At 43.3% G+C, this 23,261-nt stretch overlaps 1 protein-coding gene and 1 long non-coding RNA gene across 2 annotated transcripts; one reads left to right on the plus strand and one right to left on the minus strand.

Annotated features, from left to right (window-relative positions):
• Positions 1-5,181: 5,181 nt before the first annotated feature.
• LOC309362255 (sulfhydryl oxidase 1-like) lies at positions 5,182-19,934 on the plus strand. Its single transcript, XM_081897852.1, has 12 exons — positions 5,182-5,520; positions 7,122-7,222; positions 7,963-8,011; positions 9,005-9,110; positions 9,599-9,680; positions 10,567-10,712; positions 11,608-11,742; positions 12,532-12,661; positions 15,294-15,416; positions 16,703-16,847; positions 17,701-17,856; positions 19,320-19,934. The coding sequence occupies exons 1-12, from the start codon at positions 5,256-5,258 to the stop codon at positions 19,475-19,477; spliced, it is 1,596 nt and encodes a 531-aa protein (XP_081753978.1). The 5' UTR covers positions 5,182-5,255; the 3' UTR covers positions 19,478-19,934.
• LOC309362507 lies at positions 14,166-15,308 on the minus strand. Its single transcript, XR_014164984.1, has 2 exons — positions 15,192-15,308; positions 14,166-15,127 (listed from the first exon to the last, which is right to left on the minus strand). It is a non-coding gene; the product is annotated as an uncharacterized lncRNA (long non-coding RNA).
• Positions 19,935-23,261: the final 3,327 nt, after the last annotated feature.

Genomic DNA, 23,261 nt, shown 5'->3' on the forward strand with positions numbered 1-23,261 from the left:
AGTCACTCTGAAAGAAGATATTGCAGCACTCCAAATCACTTGCCTATTTACATGCTCAGAAAATTGTAGATCTAGCTGAAAGGTAACACAGAGAGATCTGCATTGATCAGTGAAACACATACCTAATTACTATTATTATTGTAAAATTATAAAAATTATTGTATAATCTTCAAAGGGAGCATAGATGTGAGGGGATGTGCCTGTGACGATCCGGAAGGAAATTTGTCCTTCTGAATTTACCGCTACGGTATGGGGTATATACATTTTGTTAAATAAAGAAATAGTTCAGTACTGTGGTACCTCGGGTTACAGACTCTGCTAACCCAGAAATATTACCTCGGGTTAAGAACTTTGCTTCAGGATAAGAACAGAAATTGGGCTCCGGCACCGCGGCAGCAGCAGCAGGAGGCCCATTAGCTAAAGTGGTGCTTCAGATTAAGAACAGTTTCAGGTTAAGAACAGACCTCCAGAACGAATTAAGTTATTAACCCGAGATACCACTGTATAGTAATTCCTATCCCTCCATCCTTGCTTAATAGAACTTATCCTGTAATGAACTACAGAAATCTTTCCGCCCTACCTGAAGATGCCAAGCATTGAACCTGGGAGCAGTAACACACAAAGCATAAAGGAGACTTGATCAGTCAAAGCAAGTCCTCCACCTCTGAGCCACAGCTCTCTCTCTTAGTTATGGCCCTTTCCTCAGAAGGGTACTCCATGCTTCTGATATGATAGTGCATTTTCCATTTCTTTGCTGGAAGCACACATCAAATCAATTCTTCTTTGATGCAGCGGAGCATCTGCACTCATGGCTCATTAAACAATTTCCCCCTCTCTGGGCCTATGAAGCTGCATTGCAGTTACTCTCCTCGTGGGTCTCCACTTTTCTTCCACCGGCAATTGGGTTTGTCACATACTAAAGCAGAGGAAGGGACAATGCACTGCAAAGATGTGTTATTGTTTTATATACATCTTGTTCTGTGGAATGCTTTTTCAGCGGAATCCAGCCAGTGCTTTCTGTTTTAATCCTTCAGGGCCATCTGAAAACATTTCTGTGCTGCCAACTTATGCAGGCAATTAAGAAAACTTCTTTCTGTAGCAGTTCATTGATGATCTCTTAAATTTTCATCTGGATTCTATTGTATGCTTCTATTCTATTCTATTCTATTCTAATGTGGTTGATGTAAAGCACTTTGATTTTTTTTATGATATAGTGGCATATAAATACTTTGGTAACTAAATAGGTGCAAGCAAAGTAAAAGCAGGGCTCAGCTACCTGTGGGAATAGAAAATGTCTATCTTGATATCCACTTCTAATATGTTAAGCAAGACCTCAAACCAGCTGTTTTGCATTGGCTGTAGAAAAGGAGCATGTAGGATACAATATAGCTCTAAGGTGCAAAAACAGGAGTACTTTATGGGAGCAACAAAATGTTATCTATCCAAAGATGAAGGTGAAGAAGAGGTTTTGCCCTCCCCCTTCCCACAAAATAGGTGTCTTCATATGGTTTGGGTAATTTGTTTTAAGTATAGAAACTGAGAGTGTTCTATAGGTTCTCCATCCCTGGTTTAACCTTTCATACGCAACCCTGTTAAATTTCAAGGGATCTTTCTACATAGGGAAGTAAAGCACTACTGTTATAAGTCAAAACCCAACACAATCTCCTGCTTGGTATTCAAATTCAACTATCTGGGAATTACATTCCATCATAGGCTTCTCTGGTCCACTCACCGTGCAATGGCAGTGAATGCCAGTAAGATGTCTATGCAGGCCATAATGCGTTTTTTCATAACAAGAGGTAATTTGCATATCCCTTCTGCCCTTAAGGTCTTCAATGCCAAAATTATAGCTCAGTTGCTCTATGGTATTCCAGTCTGGCTGCCAGGGTTTACCCAGTTGGTAGAATGAGTGCAGGCAGCTTTCCTCTTCAAGATTTTTACTGTCCCACACTGTGTACCCTATGCAGCCTTGTGTCTAGAGGGAGATCAACACAAAGTAGAGACTGTCGCCTGGGTGAGATTTCTTCTATGCTGGTTAAACATCTGCCTTACATCAGATAAAGATCCTCTCCTCAGCGAAGTTTTGTTAGACCCCTTTCTTTCCCCAGGGCTACAACAGTTTAACAAGAAGGTACAGCAACTCAGGCTGTCAGTGGAACTTTTGTGATCGATGTCTCTACCATCTGCCAAGGCTATAATAAACTAGGTTGTGGGATATTGAATGCCAAGAACTAACAGTAGCAGCAGAGAAAACATGTTCCCCTCTTTATTTTCAACTTTCTTGGGCACATGAAACTAACCACAATTACCTTGAAGTTCTGCTTAACTCTCAAGAAGGAAGGGCATTTTCGCTGGCCAGGTTTCATTCAAATCCATCAAACCTCCTTTGGGGAAGGTTCTCAGGCAGTCTGGAAGGAGAAAGAACTTGCCCATGTGAAGACCACCTGGTGGAAACCCATACACATATGTTTTTTAATTGTAAACTATATGCTGATCTCCGCCAGCAATTTCTAGATCAACTCTGTATCCCCAAATGGAAACCAGAGTTGGAGGTCATACATTTTCTATTACTGGGGAATGATCAGGAGCTCACCAAGTTAGTGGCTAAATATCTCTATTTGGTTTTTTGTCGTCGAAATACACTGCAGATGTCTGATCTCCCTGAAAGACCAAGGAGGAAGCTCTGCCTCCTTTCTTTTAGCAAATGTTTTGTGCCACAGGGGAAGTGGTCATTCTGTATTGATTTTTTGGGGGGGTTTTGTATGTGATGCCAATAAAAAGTTTGATGATGATGAATCTCCTGCTTACTTGTAACCCTAGTGACCTTTGGGACAATAGTGCAGGATCTTCATTTACAGCAAAATTAAAATTCATTGGCATGAAAGATAAGAATGAACAAACCATTTTTTAAAGGACTGGAATTGCTGCTGACATTTCAGCTAAGCCACGGTGTGCTCTTTTGCTGCTGTCAATCAGGTGTATAACTGTGACCTCCTCATCCATGTTATCCAGTGAAACAGTAAACAACAAACATTTTGGGGGGGATGACAAAGATTTTCTGACTGCTGCATTTACCTGAGCAAGGCAGCACAAATGAGCAAATCCTCACGAAAGATTGTCAAGAGCTGCTGGGGCTTGAACTGGAAGGCTTTTGAGTTTGTGTGCAGCTACCCTGTGTACCTGGTGAGCAACTAAATTGCATGTTGCAATATTTGCACAAGCAGTTCAGTAGCCTTAAGTTGTGACCTGGCTCTGTCCATCTTGGCAGGCTATTGGATTCTCTGGGACAGAAAGAACTTTCAGAGGGCTTCCTCTTCCAGTGAAATCTTGTTTGAACAACAAGAGCTTTCCATTCCTGTATCTGTTGGTTGGACTTCAGTTCTGGGTTGATCCTTCCTCTTCTGTCCTAACTTCTGCCTTGCACCAACCACATAACCTGGTTCATCCTGGTCTGCTGTACCTTGCCCATTGGTGACAAAGATCAAGCACCCATGATTTCCCTGAAATAAATGTAATTTCAACTTCCTGTCCAGTTTCAGGAAAATACATTGCTCATGTGTTTTATTAGTATCCCATTCTGTTTTATATTATGATAAGTGATTATTAGGCATAACATTTAATGCACTGCTTATAAAGTTCTATTAAGCAAGGATGGAGGAATAGGAATTACTATATAGTGGTACTTAATTTCTTCCGGAGGTTCGTCCTGAAACTGTTCTTAACCTGAAGCACCACTTTAGCTAATGGGGCCTCCTGCTGCCACCGCACCGCTGGAGCACTATTTCTGTTCTCATCCTGAAGCAAAGTTCTTAACCCAAGGTATTATATCTGAGTTAGTGGAGTCTGTAACCTGAAGCGTATGTAATCTGAAGCCTATGTAACACGAGGTACCACTGTATTGTTGAAAGCCGTCATTTGTAATGGGAATCTGATAAGATAAAAGCAACATGCAGGCTGATGGAGCAACTCTCCCTTGTCAGCACCACAAGCAGGCATACAGCAGGACAGCCCCAAAGCTGCCCCACTGAGGTCCCCAGTGATGCCATACCCATACAATCTCCCAAGATGTTAAGTTGCTCTGCTGCAGTTCAGATGTTCAGTTGCTCTGTTTCCACACCAGTCACATATTTGGAAGAAAAAGGGAGGCTTTGTGTGTGAGAGAGGTTTCAGATTCAGAGGGATGCTGATTTAACCCAACCCCCAGATCCCTCAGAAGATGAAAGTTCTCATGAATTTGAAATATTACAATATGAGGCCGATCCCTATGGGGAGGAATAAGAGTCTCTGACTGTCCTGGTCTCTAGCTCCTGATTCAACCATTGCCGAAATACTTCAGGGACTGGACTGAAGCCAACGTTATCTGCCAACGGGAGTTGCAAAAGTGGTCAGATAACTTGACTCTGTGTCAAGTTGCACGTACCAGAATCCTTTTTTTTTTTTTTTTTACGGGAAACCATGAGAGAACATTGGCTCAGAATAGGTTACATCATCAATGGTTGCTAGTGGGTAATGAATGTGTTATAGTACTCTGTTCAAAGGTTAGGGTTGATACAAAGTTTGATACAAATGCACAGCTTGCCACACACTGTCCATATGCTGTCCGTATCCTGGGCATTTTTTTCTCTCTTTACATGCTGTTTCCCACAATACAGGTGTTGTATCCTGGGAGCTCCTTCCTTAGGTTGCACATTCTGTTTATTGCAATGTCCTGACTGTTGAACAGCATGCACCTGTGTCTCTTGTGTTGCTTAGGCCAACAGAATTGCATACTTCTTGCCATGGACATAGCCAGGATTTTTGTTGGGGAGTGGGGAGGCCTTTTATTAGGGGGCCAGAACCTCAGTTTGCTATGTATTTTTATTGATGGGGGAGCAGCTGTCCCTCCCTGCCCCCCAGCTACGTCCATGCTTCTTGCCCTTTGTCTCCAATAAGGTAATAGAACAACTTTACTTAGCTTCTCCTCCTCTCCCTCCCTTTGAGCGGGAAGCGGCGTCGCGCCGAGTTTGCTTTCGACGCACTGGGCAAACAACGTCGGGGACACTGGCACAGAAGACCTCCAATTCCGGGACTGGATGGAGTCGCAGAGGGTCCCGCCCCATCGTGCGACCTCCAAAGTCTGGAGGGTGGGCATGATGGAGGGGGGTCTGGGGGCGGGCCTGGTGGATTCCATTAAAAGCCCCTCGCTCTCCCCGGCTGCACACCCAGCAGTGTGCGCGCCTCTCTCCCTCCCAGCGACCCAGATCTTGCTGCTCGTCATGCCGAGGCGTCTCCCCCGAGTCGGGCCAGGGCTGCCCGCTTGCCTCGTCCTCCTGGCCGCCTCCTGCCTCTTCTCCCCGCCGTCGCAGGCCTGCGGCGTCTCTCGCTACGGGCCCCACGACCCCGTGGTGGAGCTGCAGCCGGACACGCTGCAAAGCCTCTTCTTTTCTCGCAGCGCCTGGGTTGTCCAGTTTTACGCGCGCTGGTCCGCCGCCTCCGCCGCCTTCGCCCCCACGTGGCGAGCGCTCGCCCAGGATATAAAGGGTAGGACAAGCCGGGATACCTGTCTCTCACACACCCCTTCACCGTCAGATTTGGCGTTGGTGGCTGGGGAATGTGACTGAAGGACCCTCTGTGCATGCTCAGAGATTTTCTTTCTCTTGAACAGTCGCATTGCGCGCTGTTCAAGGCAGGATTATCAGGGCGTCGAGGCTGCCCCTCCAACGTATTTAGAGAAAGCCCATGTCATGCTCAGAGAGAGCGGCTACTGCTGCATTTTAAGGGACAGGAACCCGTGCATTCTCCCTTCTCTGCTCAACCCTCGAGACACCAGCCAGCTCTCTGCCTTGAGTTTAAGCTCCGTGGCGCTCCCATGGTATTTCCCGCTTGAACCACCCTTTCTCTTGCTTCTTCCATTTTAGTAGGTGGTCTCTAAATGGCAGCGGACAGTGGCCATGCCCACTTTGACAACCCCCTGCCCCATAGAACATGGGTCGGTGTGGCCCTTGAGGCAAAAAAGGTTGGATACCCCACATAATGGGAGGTGGGTGGCGCTGTGAGTTAAACCCAAGCCTAGGACTTGCCGATCAGAAGGTCGGCGGTTCGAATCTCTGCGACGGGGTGAGCTCCTGTTGTTCAGTCCCTGCTCCTGCCAACGTAGCAGTTCGAAAGCACATCAAAGTGCAAGTAGATAAATAGGTACCGCTCTGGCGGGAAGGTAAACGGTGTTTCCATGCGCTGTTCTGGTTCACCAGAAGCTGATTAGTCATGTTGGCCACATGATCCGGAAGCTGTACACCGGCTCCCTTGGCCAATAAAGGGAGATGAGCGCCACAACCCCAGAGTTGGCCACAACTGGACCTAGTGGTAAGGGGTCCCTTTGCCTTTACCTTTACCTTTACCCCAGCTGATGGCTCTTATTTTGCACTGCACACCACCTTGTTAAGGCATTGGAGCCAACTCCTAGGAGCCAAGGGGTCTTCGCCACCCCAAATAAAATATTTGAGGGTGCCACCCCCCCAAGTTGATGGTCATTCAAGTGGTATGTGTGCACCATGTCTTAGGTTTGATATGCAGAGTGGGGCTTATCTCCCCCCCTATTTTTAATTCAAGTTGGCAGCACCCTTGATGCACCATAGTTGTCAACCTTCATCTCTGCAGGTGCATGCACCCTTTATTTGCTCGTCCTGTCTTCAAGGCCTTCTTTTTAGGGGAAGAACTGTAGCTCAGCAGCTGAGGGCCTTGGCATGCAGAATGTCCTAGTTCAATCCCCAGAAACTCCAGGTATCTTGGGAGAGACCCCAGTCTGAAATTCTGGACAGCTGCTACCAGTCTGAGTAGACAATAATGAGCTAGATGGCCCAATGGTCTGACTGAGTAGAAGACAGATTCTTATGTTTCTATGTTCTTTTTCTTTCGGATTCCACCCTCTGGCCCTTTCACCCCCTTGCTCTTCGGAACACTCGCTCTTTCCCATCTCCTTTCTTTCACTGTGGTGGGGGGGGGCGGGTATGCTATTGACACATTTATGTTTAAAAGCTTCTGTGTTCATTGAGTGCTCTTAACTTTGCGTTCTATGATAGATTAAGCAGCCATCCCCTATTAAATCTTTTCCCCATCCCATATGACTTTATCTACCTTTTCAGATTGGAGACCTACTTTGAAGCTGGGTGTGATAGATTGTGGCAAGATGTGCAATGAGAAAATGTGTTCAGATTTTGAAGTCACCGCATACCCAACTGTGAAGGTAATGATAATGTGAAAACATGGATGATGTAGTTTGATGAGATCCACCTGATTTTCACTTTGTGATTTTCATAATGTTAGCTTTGTTCCAGCCTATGATGAAGTTCTGCCAACACCCCGTAAGGATGCCTTTTGATTGATTTTCTTTTTTCCCCGTAACATTTTGCAAAATGCAAATGTATTCATTTATACATCCACACTTTCCTGGGTCATTCATTTATTGTAGATAACCTTCTGCTGCACTCTGAAGACCAGAGGTCTAACTTATTTACTGGCAGCAGTAGCACTGGGTCCTACTGTCCCTATGCTTTCCATATGGAAGAGAGAGCAGGTAGCAGATGATCAAGGAGGAAGTGGTGTTGCTGCTCTCCTAGGGTCCTTGACACTACCATTCCCTGACCCTGGCCCTGTACATTCCTTATGGATGTGCAACATTCACAACTGCTATGTACATATTGCAATATGCAGCAATAACAGATAGAAAGCAATATAAGGAAAGAAGAGAGGAAGAAGATGAGGCCGCCAGAGCAATCCAGTCAATCACCACCAGAAGAATCCAGCAGCACCAAAATGTCCAAAAAGGACTTCATTCTCCTTGCCAGATCTTCTAAACAGATGGGTGCAATCCTCAACTTGCAACCTTGTGCTTGGGCAGTATGGTGCCTACCCTATGTACTGTAGCAGACTTGGAACATATGATGCCCAAAGCAAAACCTGACTCTCTGGTTTGTTTCCTTCCAGTTTTTAAAGCCATTCTCTACATATGCTGGCGATGGCATAAAGCTTGAAGGTATGTATCCTGAAATTGATTCTAAACCTCACATAATTATTTATTTGAATCTAGAGCTCTCACTGCTGAAATGAGGGTCAGAGGTTAATTTGCTAGGTTGCGACTAGCTGGAGGGAGAACTGAGCTTCTTGCTCCCTCCTCCCCATTCTCCACCCAGATGAAACAGATGGTCATGGCCTTACAGAGCCATGGTTGTCCAAGGTGGAGGGTGGTTATCAGTGCAAATGGCTAGGACAGACACAATCTCTCTGGCTTTACCCACTTTTTCTCTTTTTGTGATGTTTCACATTTAGTGAGCAATTAAAATAACCTGCCACTCTTCTGACAATCAGCAGCTTGGAGTTCATACTCTTGTATGGGAATATATTAGCAAACTGGAAATCCATGCACACTGCACAAATATTTATATATGTTAAGATGAGACATGGGAATATATGTTCTGGTCCTGAAGGCAAGATGAACTTGACTTCCTGATATGTGTTTTAGAACCAAAATAGGCACACACAGCCTACAACCCAATACCCATAAAGAAGGTAAGGTCAGAATGGTTTCCAGAGTATATTTTAGGGATGGTTTGGTTTTTTTAAAAAACCCAGCACTATTTTTCTCAGAGTTTCTGTTCCAAAGCAACCCTAAAACATGGATGTGTACTCAAGCTTTGGGAAAATCTTAGTGTTCAGCTTGGGATTTTTAAAGATGCTTCTGTGCAGGGTTTGTTTTTTTACTTGGTGTGAATAGTGATTTTATTGTTTAATCGGTTTGTTTAAAAATGTTCTTTGCCCTGAGATTTTGAGATGAAGATTAGGATATAAATATTTATAAATAAAGTTTAAAGGCCAAAGGGAAGATCATGTTCAAAATGTGTTAGAAATTGGATCTGGCTTGCAAGCAGCCTTTGCTGGCACATGGCATCTGTTTGTGAGTGGTGTTTGGGTTGGAGAATGCATAATGACTGTCCTCAGAGTTATGATCAGCCTTTTCCTCCCCTCATAGAAATTAAGGATGACCCTCAGAGCCTGAGGGAAGCCATAATCACCTTTGCAGAGAGTCATCTAACTAGTTGGTGGTCCCCTGACGCCCCACTGTTGGCTCCACTCAGGTAACTATTTTAGGCATCTTTAAATCCATTTCTTCACAAAATATGTTAAGAAGTCAGGTATTTGTTGTCATCAGTCCCATGCTATGGAATACTCTTCCAGCAGAAATTGGGCAAGCATATTTACTATTGACTTTCAGGCTTGGCAGATCTTTTATGCAGACAGTTGTTTACATTTCTTGATTAGCCAATCATTGGTGATGTGTTATGTTTTATTGAATATTTGGTACATTGCCTTGATATTTTACACAGGTTGGCAGTATATAAATGCCTTTATACATAAATTTAAAAAACACATTTTAATTTTCTAATCTCCCACAGTGTCACATGTCAATATACCAAATCCAGTTACGTCAAGGGATCAGTGCATGTTTTTTGCCCAGGAATAACTGTTGAGCTATTGGGAGGACCAGCATTTGCATGAAAAGGATGTTCATGTGGGGCTTTGTCCAAATTTTGTTTAACATGCTATTCTCTTTGTTATTTTACAGTACAACAGAATTTGTTGACTCCATTCAGGGAAGGAAGGTGGCCCTGATATTCGAGGGGGAGGACTCCTTTTTGGGCAGAGAGGTGAATTTTAATTGGTTGATTAAAAACAGGGTTGGACAGAGTAGATCTAGATCTGTGTGATTTACAGTAGATCGGCAAAGTTTTTGGACTCTGGGCAGTTCAACAAGATGACCCCATACTGCTGGATGAAGAAAGATTAGGGTAACTGGGAATGAATTATGGAATTATGACCATGAGGTTTTTTAAGTTCTGATACTCAAAATAAAAGAATTATGAGTCCAGAATTTATCTCCAGTTGGTGGATCTCAAGGGTTTTGTGAAAAACAAAGTAAACCCCCTTATGCCTGAAGTCTGTGTACCCCAGATACAAGCCTGATACTAGGCTTGTAAATATGTTAGACTTGCATGTTGCATAACTCTGTAAATAAGTCACCAGCTAGAGACAAGTAACTTTTACTCACATTAATTGTAGGATTGTTATAGGATTAAAATGCCTTCAGTTTCAATGAGAAGTTAAGAAACTTGCAGATTTACTTTACAAAGGCCACTTGGGTGGCATGCACACACACAAAGGGCAGCTGTAGTTTAATGTTCTTGCCTAAACTTCTACACAGTGTAAGCAGTTAATACTTTTTATAGTTCTGTGTGAGGAAAGGTTAACTGGTCTATCTTGGGCTTTCTCTGGGAGAAAAAGGCATAGACACTGTCTTCTGCTGTTTCTGCCCTTCCACACCCTCAGCTGTTTGTAAAGGAACCATCTGAGGCATGCACATTACCCAGAGCGGCACCATCTTCAAGGAAGTAGGTACTAAGAATCTGTTGAGGTGCAGCAGAGATGATCTGATCACTTGGTAGACAAGCATTAAGAGGAGGAAAGGGAGACGGTTTGCTTGTGAATCTAAAAGAGCAACTCCATTTGTAATGCAATGTGCACTTCTGATCTTAGGTCATATTGGACATGGCCCAGTATGAAAACATTGTTGTGAGGAGAGTATTGAAGAGCAATGCGGAGCTAGTGGCTAGATGCAAGGTCACCACCTTCCCTTCTGGCTTCCTGTATTCAAGCAAAGACTCTTGCACACCCATCCCTCTGTGAGTTGGTGCTGGTATCCATAATCGACATACATATATGAGCTGCTTTTGCATAACAGTGTTTGTGGTGCTTGTGTATATGATTTATAAGCTACATTCCTTCAAACCCCTATTGAGCGATTACTTATGTCTTCCTATTACACAGCCTATGAACTCTGGGAATTGTTGATTTGTGAAGGGAATAGGGGTCTCCAATGACTCTCTGCAACATTCACAAACTACAGCTCCCAGGATTCTTTCGGGGGGAAGCCATGGCAGTTTTAAATGGCATAATACTGTTTTAAATGCATAGTGCAGAAGGGGCCTGTGTGTCTTGAGTTCTAAACTAAAAGATCCTAAATTCCATCATCTGAAGGAATTCAGTGGCCACTAAAGTTCAGCCACTAAAATCAATTATGTGCATCAGGAATTTTTGCGGGGGAAATACATGGTCCATATGCTGAATTGCATGTCAAATTGCAACCTGACAGGATCTGCTCTAGCCCTATAATTCTGCACAATTCAGTTTTTAGATAATGGGTGGTATACCTCCTTCTGGGAGCAGATTTGGGCTTCCTTAAGACAAAATCTGAAACATTTTGGCAGTGGTGCTGGAGATGTGCAGCTGTGTGCATAGGTGCATGTTGATGCTACACAATGGAGTGCCCTGCACTGTTTCTCTCTTGCATGGGGTTGAACAGGTTTTATGGCAGCTGAACTGAAGAGGCTGCATGAAATGGGTTAGAACAAGGATGCCCACATGGTGACCTGCAGTTGCAACTGGAGTCAAACCCCCAACAGCCTCAGCCAGCATGACCCATGGCGTTGTAGCAAAGGGAGACCTCCTGCATAAGAAGGTCAGAATTGCCTGCCATCTTAGAGTATACTCTCCTCTCATATTTTACTTCCTTCACAGGGCAAACAATTCAAGATCCTTCTACACAGACTTCCTGCGGACACTACCTGGGGTCCAGAGAGAAATCATTGGCACTTCTAAGCCACCAATAGCAGAAACAAAGGCTACCCCTGACTCCTGGGAGGTAGCAGACAGGTAAGAAGCAAGAGCCATTTTAGTAGCCTCCCCTTTCTTCTGTTCTCACTGCATTTATGTAACACTGGTCATCCTTGACACTTGGTGAGCATTCAGTAGCTGATCAGGCACAGCTTTGGGAGCAGAAGGGAAGAAGGCCTTCTACTGAAGATGACTCTGTTAGTCCCTGAGCAGCAACCTGAGTTGTGGTCCAGGTGGTGCCAAAGTGGGCCCTGATTAGGTTCTTCGGAAGCCAGTTCCTGATTCCTGCAGGGTAGATCAGGAGTGGTATAGATTTCTAGGTAACTTCCAATAGATGGGCAAGGACTTCTGACTCCCAGCAGCAAAACCCAAATGCTCTCTTTACCATAAATGATGCTACGGAAATAGGAAAAAAAAGCTTAAGGAAACCAGGAACGGATTGTTCTGTGGAAGGGATGTGAACTCCATTCTGCTCTGGTCAGAGGCATACTAGGCTCCCAAGGAGCTGCATTGGCGCCCCACCCCCTGTCCCTTGCACCCTTGCCAAAGGAGCCAAGGCAGAGTGGAGAGGTGCAATTTTTGCATCTCCCTAGGCCTGTGCCCTTGGCAGGGGCCAACCTAGTCAACCCCTAGATACGCCTCTGGCTCTGGTGCTCAAAAAAACAAATTCCAGGCCTAAAAATTCCTTAGGGTGTCTTTTGCACTAGGCTCCAGTTGGTTCATCTCTGGTAAAAACACAGATGACCCCTGAAGTCTGCCCTCTTGTGATATAGATGATATGGCTGCTTCAATGATGAGGTTATCTTTCCACCCTCTTATCTGTCACAGGACACAGCTGTGCATGGCTGACCTGGAGTATGCGGTGCTTTGCAGCCTGCACAGAATTGAAGTAAGTTTAGCCAACTTCACTGAAGAGAGGCTCTCTGCATTGAAGCAGTATGTGCATATACTGGCCAAGGTAAGTTTTCTACATACGGTATATCCAGGCTTCTCTATTGTTGGTATAGTAGCGACTCCATTTTTGAACGTTTTGCGAGATCTTTTAATTTTCTTTTGGGCTCTCTCATTTTCAAAAGTTCTCTGTGGTGAGTGATTACTTGGTCCTTTGGGGCGGTAAATAAAAACTATGCTTGTCACATTTTATTTTATTTTTAAGCTATGTTTTGAGGAGGAAAACAGTTCCTGAAGTAGGCTGGTGGTGGCTTTTAGACATGGTCAAGTTTAAAACTTAACTGTGTAAGATTGTTCTTTTGCATTCCTGCATAATTTTGGCCTAGCCTTGTGTTATTCCCTTAGCTAAAGGCAGATTTGTTTGAGAGGGGAAGTGGCTTTTATGTTTGAAACTCTGCAGTGGACGGTATCAGCAAGCAAGCTTTTCCTAGTGTTGCTCTACACACAATTAAAACAAGCCAGTTTCCCCGTTTCCTTTCCATCTGTTGCCCCACTCAGCCGATCCCCTGGTCAACCTGTCATTTCTCCAGTTAATTTTCCCTCCTTCTTCCCATCTCTCTCTCTCTCTCTCTCTCTCTCTCTCTCTCTCTCTCTCTCTCTCTCTCTCTCTCTCTCTCTTTCTGTCTGCCTGTTAGCAACCACATGCAGAATATAAACGTCATAAATCTATCAGAGTTCCATCTCAGACTCTGAGCTTCCTACTTGGAAAAAAAATCTAATTTTGAGAGTTTGTACCTGAAGTTGGATGTAAGGCTTTGAAGGAAGACATAGTGTGAATAGTAGAATGGTTCCTGCATACAATCTAGCAGTGGGATTCCTCCCCCCCTCCCCCCGCAAAAAACCATTAATACTAGGAAGAGAATACAAAAGAACTATGGGAGTTTGGGCTAGACTAGAGAACAGTTTCCTGCTTGGTATGCTACTTAGACTGTTTGAAATGTGAGTCAGCATTCTAGAGGGAAGGCCTTAAACTACCTCCTCTGAAACAACGTGGTTTGGTTAAAGGGAAGAGTTGTTGGGAACTTTAGAAGGGATTGTGAGCCTGTTCCTGGTTGTGGGCTGAGATCACAGAGCTATTGACTGAGTTGCCTGGAAAAAAATCACTAGGCTAAGAAATGGATTGCTGCTCTTCAGAGAAGGCTCTGTGAGCTCCTAATCCATCTTGAGCATGCTGAGCTTGCAAATCTGAGCAAATTAACCTGCAGAGAGAAGGAGAGACAACAGAGGAAGAATAGCTCAGGTGGAGGTGTCTGTCTGCTGAACTACTGAAGAGAAAGCTGCATCGTGACACTGGAGTGGTTTTAACATTCTGTATTGCATCCTCATGCTGTGATGGCAAGCCATGCTTCAGATTGATTGATCTACTTAGAGGCTTTGAGCGTCCAAGCTACTGAGCAACTGCCTGAATTACTGCAGCTGCTCACTTGCAAGAAACAGGAGCCAGAGACACCTGGAGGGAAAGAAAGGGTCCCTACTGCTCTAACGTAATACTTCTTTGCTTAATGTGATGAATTAAACATATGGTTGATGCTATGCTTCTGGTGTGTGGGTTGCATGGCAAGGTGCCTGATTTTTAAAAAAAGCAACAGGGCTGGTGAGAATAACCCCTTGCAGTGTATGAACCCAGTCTTTGGGTAAAGCATGGAAGAGAGGACTGAATCTCTGGTTGTATTGTCTACCTTGCTTTGCCTGAGCAGACAGAGGTGCTCTTGGACCTCATGTTGTAGATATCCAACTTTTGGTGCCAGGAAAGTCTTAACAGGAGTGAGGAAGGGCCATAGCTTAGCGCTAGAGCATCTGTTTTGTATGCAAAAGGCTCCAGGTTCAATACCCAGCAACATTTATTTATTTAATAAATAATGGTGGGGGCATGACACTTTCAGCACCATGGACCACTGTATCATCCTGGGTTACCTCAGGTACCAGTGCCTTGTGTTTCTACCTGGAAGGTAGATTCCAAAAGGCGGTATTGGTGGAATAGTTAAATCCAAGGACGTAATTAGCTTTCTGATAATAGCAGCTCAAGATGGCTGATTTCTTAACCTTGGCTCCTTTGTATCAGGAACAGGATTCCTGGTTCATACAATGTGTCAAGCTGATATGCATTTAAAGTTAAATTGTGCCTTTGAGCTCCTAGTACATACACCTACCTGGGTACAAGGGGAGTTTGGGGTTTGGAAAGAAAGAAAAACTAAGATTCTCAAGTACCTGAACTCTGTGTCCAGCCAAATTCTCCCTTGAGTGCAAGTGCATTGGAACTTCCAATTTGCTCTCTCATGCCCCTCCCTTGTCTGCCCAAGTGGGTTGGTAGAACCCCGGGAGCACATTGTAGGGGCAGGGAGCAAAGAGAGGAAGTCAAATTATGCAGGTTGACATCCTTGCTCTTTGGGGATGACTTGGTGGTGTACAACACAGTACTTTGTTTTTACATAGCCCTGCAGTATGTACACAGCTCAGCAAACAGCCTACAGAGCTTCTCTCTCTCTCTCTCTCTCTCTCTCTCTCTCTCTCTCTCTCTCTCTCTCTCTCTCACACACACACACACACACACACACACACCACTTTTCATTCAGTTCCATCACAGGTAGAAGTTTACTGGGCTCCTCTTGTTAATCTTGTTTCCTATTGCTTTGTTTCAGTATTTTCCTGAGCGCTCTGCGGTCCACAACTACCTTCACAAACTGGAAGTATGGCAGGAGTCCAACTTGTTGATAAATATTTCGCGGGAAGAATGGATAGAAGCTCTAAAGGCTGCAAAAGAGGTACATGAACTAAACAAGGAGATTCTTTCCAGCCAAGTTGTGTCTATGGCATCTCTTCCCCCAACCCCATTTTCCAGAATTTCTAACTGAGTAGCTTTTAAACGTTTATCTTCAGAGAACTTTCCCCACACCACCATGTGCCAAGAAACTTCTATATCTTTGCTGTGGAATGTCCTCTGCAAGGTACAGGGGTTCTTGGGGGAATGTTCAATGGCAGCAGAAGCCTGTTTTGGACACATCTCCCATCTCAGCCAGCATAGTCAATTGTTAGGGATGATGGGAGTTGTAGTTGAAGGCACCACATTGGCTTCACGTTCATGTGTGTCAGGTCCTGACCATCACTGAGACCATCACTGCCTGGACTGAGAGAAACATAGATTGTACACAAAGAATATCTTCATAGACTTAGCTTATTCTAGTTGAGAAATATGTGGAGAGCTGTTCAATCTTCTTCTTTTTTAAAATTCATCTTACTTATAGACACAAACAAAAATAAAAACCAGAGAAAATTGTTGTGGTGTCAAAATTTAAAGGATGGAAATTATATCCTGTGGGATGTGTGGGAAATTGCAGAGGCTAAAATAATTACACACAAAATTTGATGAATGAGAGAAATAGAGAAACTAGGAGATTTTATCTGAATTAGAATGATATGCATTCTGTGCCCCGCCCCATCACGTCTTCGACAGCTGCAAAAATGTAGAGATGACAAGAAAAAGAACAATAATACAAAATAAGGCAGTGAAAATAGCTACTTTCTCATACCTACTCCTGTAATTGAATTGTTGCTTTTGGTTGTGTACATAGTCTTTTCCCCTCCCACAGGTTACCTTGTAAATTAAAAAGAAGGAATATAGATACAATTTAGCTACAAATATTATAAATGAGATTTTTCACTTTAAAGAACACACACACACACACACACACACACACAGCATTATGCCCACAAACCACAAGTTAAGTGATCAACAGTGGCATTTATAATTTCTTTCCTTTTCGTTTTGATGCTTCAACAAGAACTGCTCAGTCGACATAATATATTGGAAGGCAGAAGAAAGGGCTAATGTTATGCATATTCTTTCCCTCTTCTTTCTGCTCTCTTCAGGATATTTTTCTTTTTTGCATCAGATTTCTTGACTCAGCAATAAAAGCAAGAAAAAAAACAATGTGCAAAGTGACACACACACAGAGAGAGAGAGAGAGGGGGGGAGGGAGGATGAGGAGTGATGACAAAGCTCACCCTCCACTATACTATTACATTAAAAGAGCTTCCTCATGCTTTTCAGGGTCTGAATGCCAGCTTTCCAGAGACTCCAGAGTGTGTGGGATGTCAAGGAAACATACCCGGGTTCGAAAGTTATTTATGCTCTCTCCGGATTATCTTCCACCTGCTGGCAGTGCAGGAAGCACTGAAAAGTGATGGGGCAAACCGTAAGCAAAGTTCCTTCTGTTTGGTTACCCATATTGAAGCTCTAGCTAACCTCCAGGTACTGTTTGAGCTATGGCAGCAGAGAGTGGCAAACCTGCAGCCTGTAGGGCAGATCAGACTCACAGAGCCACGCCTAGTGGCCCATCAACCCTCTACCAAAATTGGGGAAGAGGAAAGCCCTCTTCTTATCTTGAAAAGGGGCCTCTGGTACTGTGCCATTACAACAAGGGGGGAAGGGGATCTGCCAGAAAACATGGCCTCCCCTCAGCCGTATTATTGCTTACACAGAGGGGGAGGAAGGAGGTGGCAGAGAGGTCAGTGTGGTGTGGGCACAGCAGAGGGAGCGTCCAATGGGCTTCTGCTGCTGTACTCCTACTGCACCAGCTCCCCCCTCCAGGTAAGCTCATGGCTGAAGGGAGGCCAGGTGCATGGCTCTGCCTCTTTTCCCTTCAGCCTAACAGAAATATTGTCCAGAATGGCAGGCAGGGAAAAGGTTCTGCAGTCATTTCCCTTGTGCTTCCCTCAGCTACAAAAAATAGTGTTTGGCAGTGTGGTGTGGACAATGCAGAAATGAATTGATACAGAAATGAAGTACGTAACTGCTGAAGTCAACCATTGCTGTTCAAGAGTAGAGGTGGAAAAGCACTCACCACACATCTTGTTGCTCTTCTTATCTGCAGTGGCTGCAAAGTATTTGTCCTTGAGGAAAGTAAAGAGCCTGTTTCTGAATTCACCTTGCGAGACCTAAGATGTTTTGTATGTGTGGTCAAGCCAATTTCCTCCACCACCACCTTACTGATCTGTGGTTCTCATGGTGACATCCTTGCCCTTTCTCTCTGTTCTGCCTCCCCTTAGCATCATCAGAAGTCTTTCCTGCAGCAAGAGAATTCATGACGAACTTCTATTTTTACTCACCGGCCGCAAAGCGCTTTGCAAGTTTGCCAGCAGAATTCATCACCGAAGTGAAGGACCAAGATGAGGCTATTTTTCAGCTGTGGTCAACCTTTACAGGTATGTCAAGCACCTCTGTTGTTTTCATTTCAGCAGCAGTTGAAGATATACCTCCTTGAACTCAGGCTTTGGGGTTTTCTTTTTAGTAACTGTTTACAACATTCCCCTTTGTTTATCTTTTTTAGTTGCCTCCATCTGCTTCTGTTGCTTTGTTTTTAATATAATTACATATTGGACTTATTTAATTACAAAAATTAGTCTCTAGAGGTTGTAGCCAATGTTAATTCTACTCAGAGTAGACCATTGAAATTAAAGGACCTAAGTTAATCATGTCTTTGAATAAAGGAGGGAGAAAGTAAAAGAAGAGCAAGATATTGAGTCACAGGTTTTATTGCTGCTGTCAGCATCTGTAGCCTCTGGAGAAACTGAGATCTTGGAAAGATAAACTAGAAAGGAGACGGATAAAGAATTGCTGAAAATATGAACCTACACCAATGCAGCTCTTCATAGAAACATAAACTTTCCATAGTTAAGATGTGTTTAAAGATATTAAATGTTCTTAACAACAGAGTCATCTTGATAATTAATCATTATTGACTCTCTCGGTTTGAAACAGTTACAAAATCTGACTGAAAAATGTGTACGTTTGCAGCAAAAGTCTTTGTCCATATCTATTCTTCCTAGTTTCCTGTCTTCTCTTATAGCAACTTTTTCAGATTTTCCTTTACGACTTTATCTCTCCTGTAATTTATTCAGGTACTTTTGCATATCAATGATGTCCTTTATGTTTGCAACAACTTGTTATGCATATATTCTTTAGATAGAAGGGTTATCCAAGAATACCCTACTTAAATTTCTCTCAGAATTTAATAGGTTTAATTTTTGCCTTGTTTTTACAGTCTAGACTAGAGTTTTGTACACACTGTACAGAACTGCACTGCAAACCAGTTAAAATCTGAGTGTTGGCAGCTATCATTCTATTCACATCACTCTCTCTCTCTTCAAAATCAGATTTCTTCAAACTTGTAAACTATGTCTCTGACTTGTGGCCCATCAGATGTGGACTAGAACTTACATCATCCCTGGCTATTGTCTGTGCACGCCAGGGCTGATGGGAAATGGAATCCAACAACATGTGGAGGGTCACAGGTTCCCCATCCCTATTTTTTTTAAAAAGGAAAGCAAACTCTTACATTTGAAGAATGCCATTCATCCACATTGTACAGGGGTGTCCAAACTTTTACAAAGAGAGCAAGATTTGATGATGTGAACATACATGAGGGCCACCCAAAGTTGTTGAGCTGTTTTGTGGATTGATGTTGTTGTTGTTGTTGAGTTTTTTGGGATTTGACAGAGCAGATTACGCCCCCGGGCCATACTTTACGAATGCCTAACATAGTATTACAAACAGCAGCTGGTGTGGAAGACAATTCAGTTTCAACCAGTTTCAACTACATAAGAATGTCCTTTTGTGCTTTGTGGTGGTAATATAATGAACTTCACTTTTGCTTTACATTGCATAGGTGCTGAAAGCAAGGACAACGAAATTCCCAGGACCCTGTGGCCTCCCCAAGACTTGTGTCTATCATGCAGTGAAATCGTGAATGAGAAAATTATGTGGAAAAAGGCAGCTGTTTTGAACTTCCTCAAGAAACATTTCTCAATGGACAACATTTCCTAGGGCTTCCCGAACCAACTCCTCAATGCTACCTTCAAACCAAAACCACACATAAACAAATTTACTCACACATAAACCATCCAAAGAAACAGGATACATATTGCTTGATTCCCTAAATAATAGAAGACACCAACTGCTGCTTTTACCTGAGCAAGGCAGTAAAAATAAGCAAACCTTCACAGAAGATCATCAAGAGCTGCTGAGGCTTTTGAGTTTGTGTGCAGCTACCTTGTGTGGCTGGTGAGCAACTAAACTGCATGCTGCAGTATTTGCATAAGCAGTTCAGTAGCCTCAGGCTGTGACCTCCCTGTGTCCATCTAGGACAGACCTTCACAACATGTAAGCGTGTGTGTGTTTAGCCTTTGCATATCTATACAAAAGTATAAATTGCCAAGTGAGAAGTTGGCCACTTGCTTCCACGTGAACCTGCCCAGTGGTGAATAAAATATTCTGACGTTAATTGATGGGCATCTCTGTCATCTGAGATCCATTACGTTCTGGTGATCAAGGAAACAGACTTTTTAGTTATGCTGACACCACAGGCTAGAGAGAGTTCTTAAATTTTATAATCTCTAAGTTAGCTTGAAACATTCTGGTCACATATGGAGACATTTTATAGTCCTACTCCAAGAATCAGAGGGCAAAAATATAACAACAACAACAACAACAGTAATGGTATTTTTTTATTTGTATGCTGCCCATCTGACTGGGTTGCCCCAGCCACTCTGGGCGGCTCCCAACAGAATATTAAAAACACAATAAAATATCAAACCATTGAAACAACTACAATGGACAACTGGCCATTTTGGGCTAATAATAGGTTTTGTATCCAACGAAATCCTACCTGCAGTGGACCCACTGAAATTAAGTCCATGAAGTTAGCCATTAATTTCTATTGAGTCTAATCTGAATAGGACCAAAGTTGGATACAACCTTAGGTGCCCTCTAGCATTTTGTTAGCCATGAAGAGAAGATTGAGATAATGTATAGATCACTATATCCTGAGAAAGGGGGCTTTTCAAAAGTCTGCTTCCATGCTGTCCTATCTCTGCAGCACTGTCATCCTTCACTCACTCTTAATGGAGAACCCAGTTCCTCAAACGTCTGTGGTTTTGGTACTGTCCTCCCCATGTTGTTGTTGTTTTAGAACTGATTCGTGGTTGCTATGCAATTGAAGCATCAGCCTGTCCAATGTAGGCTGGCCAAGTGCTGCTGATACATCTGACACTGGCATTTAAGCTGATGCCTTTCTGTATCATTGAAGCTGCCATCTTCTGGTTGTCTTGCCATCATATCTTCTGCAAAGGGGTTCCTGACATAGCCTAGTGGTAGAACATCTGCGTGGTTCAATCCCTGGCATCTCTAGGTAGGACTTAGAGGTAACGCTATGTGAAATCCTGGAGAAAACCAGCAGCAGCCTGTGTAGATTATATTGAGCGAGATTGGCCAACTGCCTGGCTTTGAATAAGACATCTTCCCTTGTTGCTATATTACTCTGAAACAATGGGAATGGAGCTGTAGGGTGATTTTTAAGCAAGGAAGGAAGGAAACCAAGTAACTAGAACCAACCACTAGAACCAACTGCAATTTCTGCTAACACATAAAACCGATCTTCTATTTCACAATATCAGTTTCATATACAGTGGTACCTCGGGTTTCATTTGCTTCAGGTTACATACGCTTCAGGTTACAGACTCTGCTAACCCAGAAATAGTGCTTCAGGTTAAGAACTTTGCTTCAGGATAAGAACAGAAATCGTGCTCCGGCAGCACGGCGGCAGCAGGAGGCCCCATTAGCTAAAGTGGTGCTTCAGGTTAAGAACAGCTTCAGGTTAAGAACGGACCTCCGGAACGAATTAAGTACTTAACCAGAGGTTCCACTGTAGTTTGAAACACACATGTGGACACAGAAACACGTTTTACCCACCCTAATACTAAAAAAATGTCTCTGCCATGTGCTAAGGACTCAGAAATCCTAACAGGTCTGAGAATGGTTTGTAGTGGTTAGGCAAGGAAGGTGCTTAGAGACCCCCTTTTCCTCTTTTTAGCAACACTCCGCAGTTTATTACATCCAGAACATAAGAGCAGGTGAGATGCATTCAGCTCAAAAGAGGGCAGTGCAGCATTCATGATGTCGCATTCCTTTCCCCTTCCCCTTGATAGTCATTACAATGGCATGGGAATGAGGAAAACAATGCAGAGTCCTAATTTAGTTTGACTGACACCAGAAGCCACCTGGTCCCCGAGAAAATCTGTCTACAACCATCTTCCAAATGCCAACAGCAGCAACGACAAGTTCGCTCCTGCTGCAAAGACTACAGGAGAGCTTTGATGAAAAGACTTACGGTATTAGCATGGGATAATTGGGTTCTCCTGAAGCACAGTGAAACAATCTATGAGTGGTTTGCAAATGCTGGCTTAAGCTTCGGATCAGAGCTAAGCAGGCAAGGGATTATATCTCTTTCCAGGTAAATCTCACACATTAATGAGCGAGCAGCTCTTGCACCATCATGACAGCCGTGCCCAGTGTTAATCAAGATCCAAGAATGTACAGGAAGGAAAAGGGTGTTGAGGAAGCAGAATGACATGGCCAAGGCAAAATGATGATGCTGTAGCAAGAGGGATGAGGGAGATTAAAAGTCCAGTCTATGACCAATGCACAAATTCAAGGCTATCTATCCCAAAGCTATCCCTCTTGGATGGCTATACTGGTGGAAGTGCTTCAACTACTGATATTTCATTGCTAATTGATATTTTATTTTTTGGCTTTGCTGTCTGTAACAAATGTTAGAAAGCCACAAAATAAACCATAAAATACTTCTTTTAGTCCAGATTTGTTAGCAAACTATTTCCCATATTTAAACTAGCTCTTCCTCCCACCAGTTTAAGCCCGTATTCTTATTACATCTCAGTTACCCACTCAGAATGCAGTTAACTCTATTTGGCTTTAAAAAGTATGTATATACAGTATTTGAAAAGATCAGCCATATTTCCTGGCTACTCTAGCCTTTGCTAGTGATGCCCGGTGCTTTTAAATGTACTTTCTGTCAGCTTTCCTCCCCCTGCCACAAATTATAACACTTGTATAATAATCTTCAGTACTTTTCCTAAGAACTAAATTCTTGTGACACATCAATAGTCATAAGCCAGTGCTAACACTCCCTCTTACAGATGTCTTCAGGCTGCTCTATAAATTAATGGCTGTGCTAAGTTTAAATCCCCCCTCTCACATATACTACTACTTTAGTCTAGTTCTCTAATTAATGTACCCCAACAGATTCAAGGGTAAGTTAAAATGAAAAGGCCTTAAGCACTGAAACCAACAGACCAGATCAAAATGAGTAACTAGAAGACCTGTGCAGCGTTCCCAATTGGAGGCAGTGAGATGAAAAGGAAAAAGAGAACCTAGGAACTGAGCAGAACATGGAAGAAAGTCAGGGCTCATTGAGGCAACTCCAATTTCAGGGATGGTCTTGCCATGGGGCTCTTTTGGGGACTCAGGTGGTCAATAAAGGAAATACCAAGTTGCACTTTAACAGGGGTTATTTACTATATACTGTACAATACAAAGCATAAAGCTTAAGTTACCACTCTGCTTCATACCACACTGTATTAATACAGGTTGATAATTAATAATTAATATAGGTTGATAATTTAGATTATGACCTGGCAGTGTCGGCAATGTCATTTTTGCCATTTCCCCATAAAAATAGCTCAAAAACAGCATTCTTTTTTTAGTGATTTTGCACAAAAAGCTCAACATTTCTGTCCAGATTTTCACTGTTTGA

The sequence above is a fragment of the Podarcis melisellensis genome (assembly GCF_964234715.1).
Source record: "Podarcis melisellensis genome assembly, chromosome: 2".
NCBI classification, from domain to species: Eukaryota; Metazoa; Chordata; class Lepidosauria; order Squamata; family Lacertidae; genus Podarcis; species Podarcis melisellensis.

Bases quoted from the DNA above. Each gene is read 5' to 3' on its own strand.
- LOC309362255 (XM_081897852.1), top strand. From the start codon at position 5,256: ATGCCGAGGCGTCTCCCCCGAGTCGGGCCAGGGCTGCCCGCTTGCCTC. The intron at 9,681-10,566 runs GTGAATTTTAAT...TTCTGATCTTAG, and splicing joins ACTCCTTTTTGGGCAGAGAG to GTCATATTGGACATGGCCCA. The intron at 10,713-11,607 runs GTGAGTTGGTGC...CTTCCTTCACAG, and splicing joins TCTTGCACACCCATCCCTCT to GGCAAACAATTCAAGATCCT.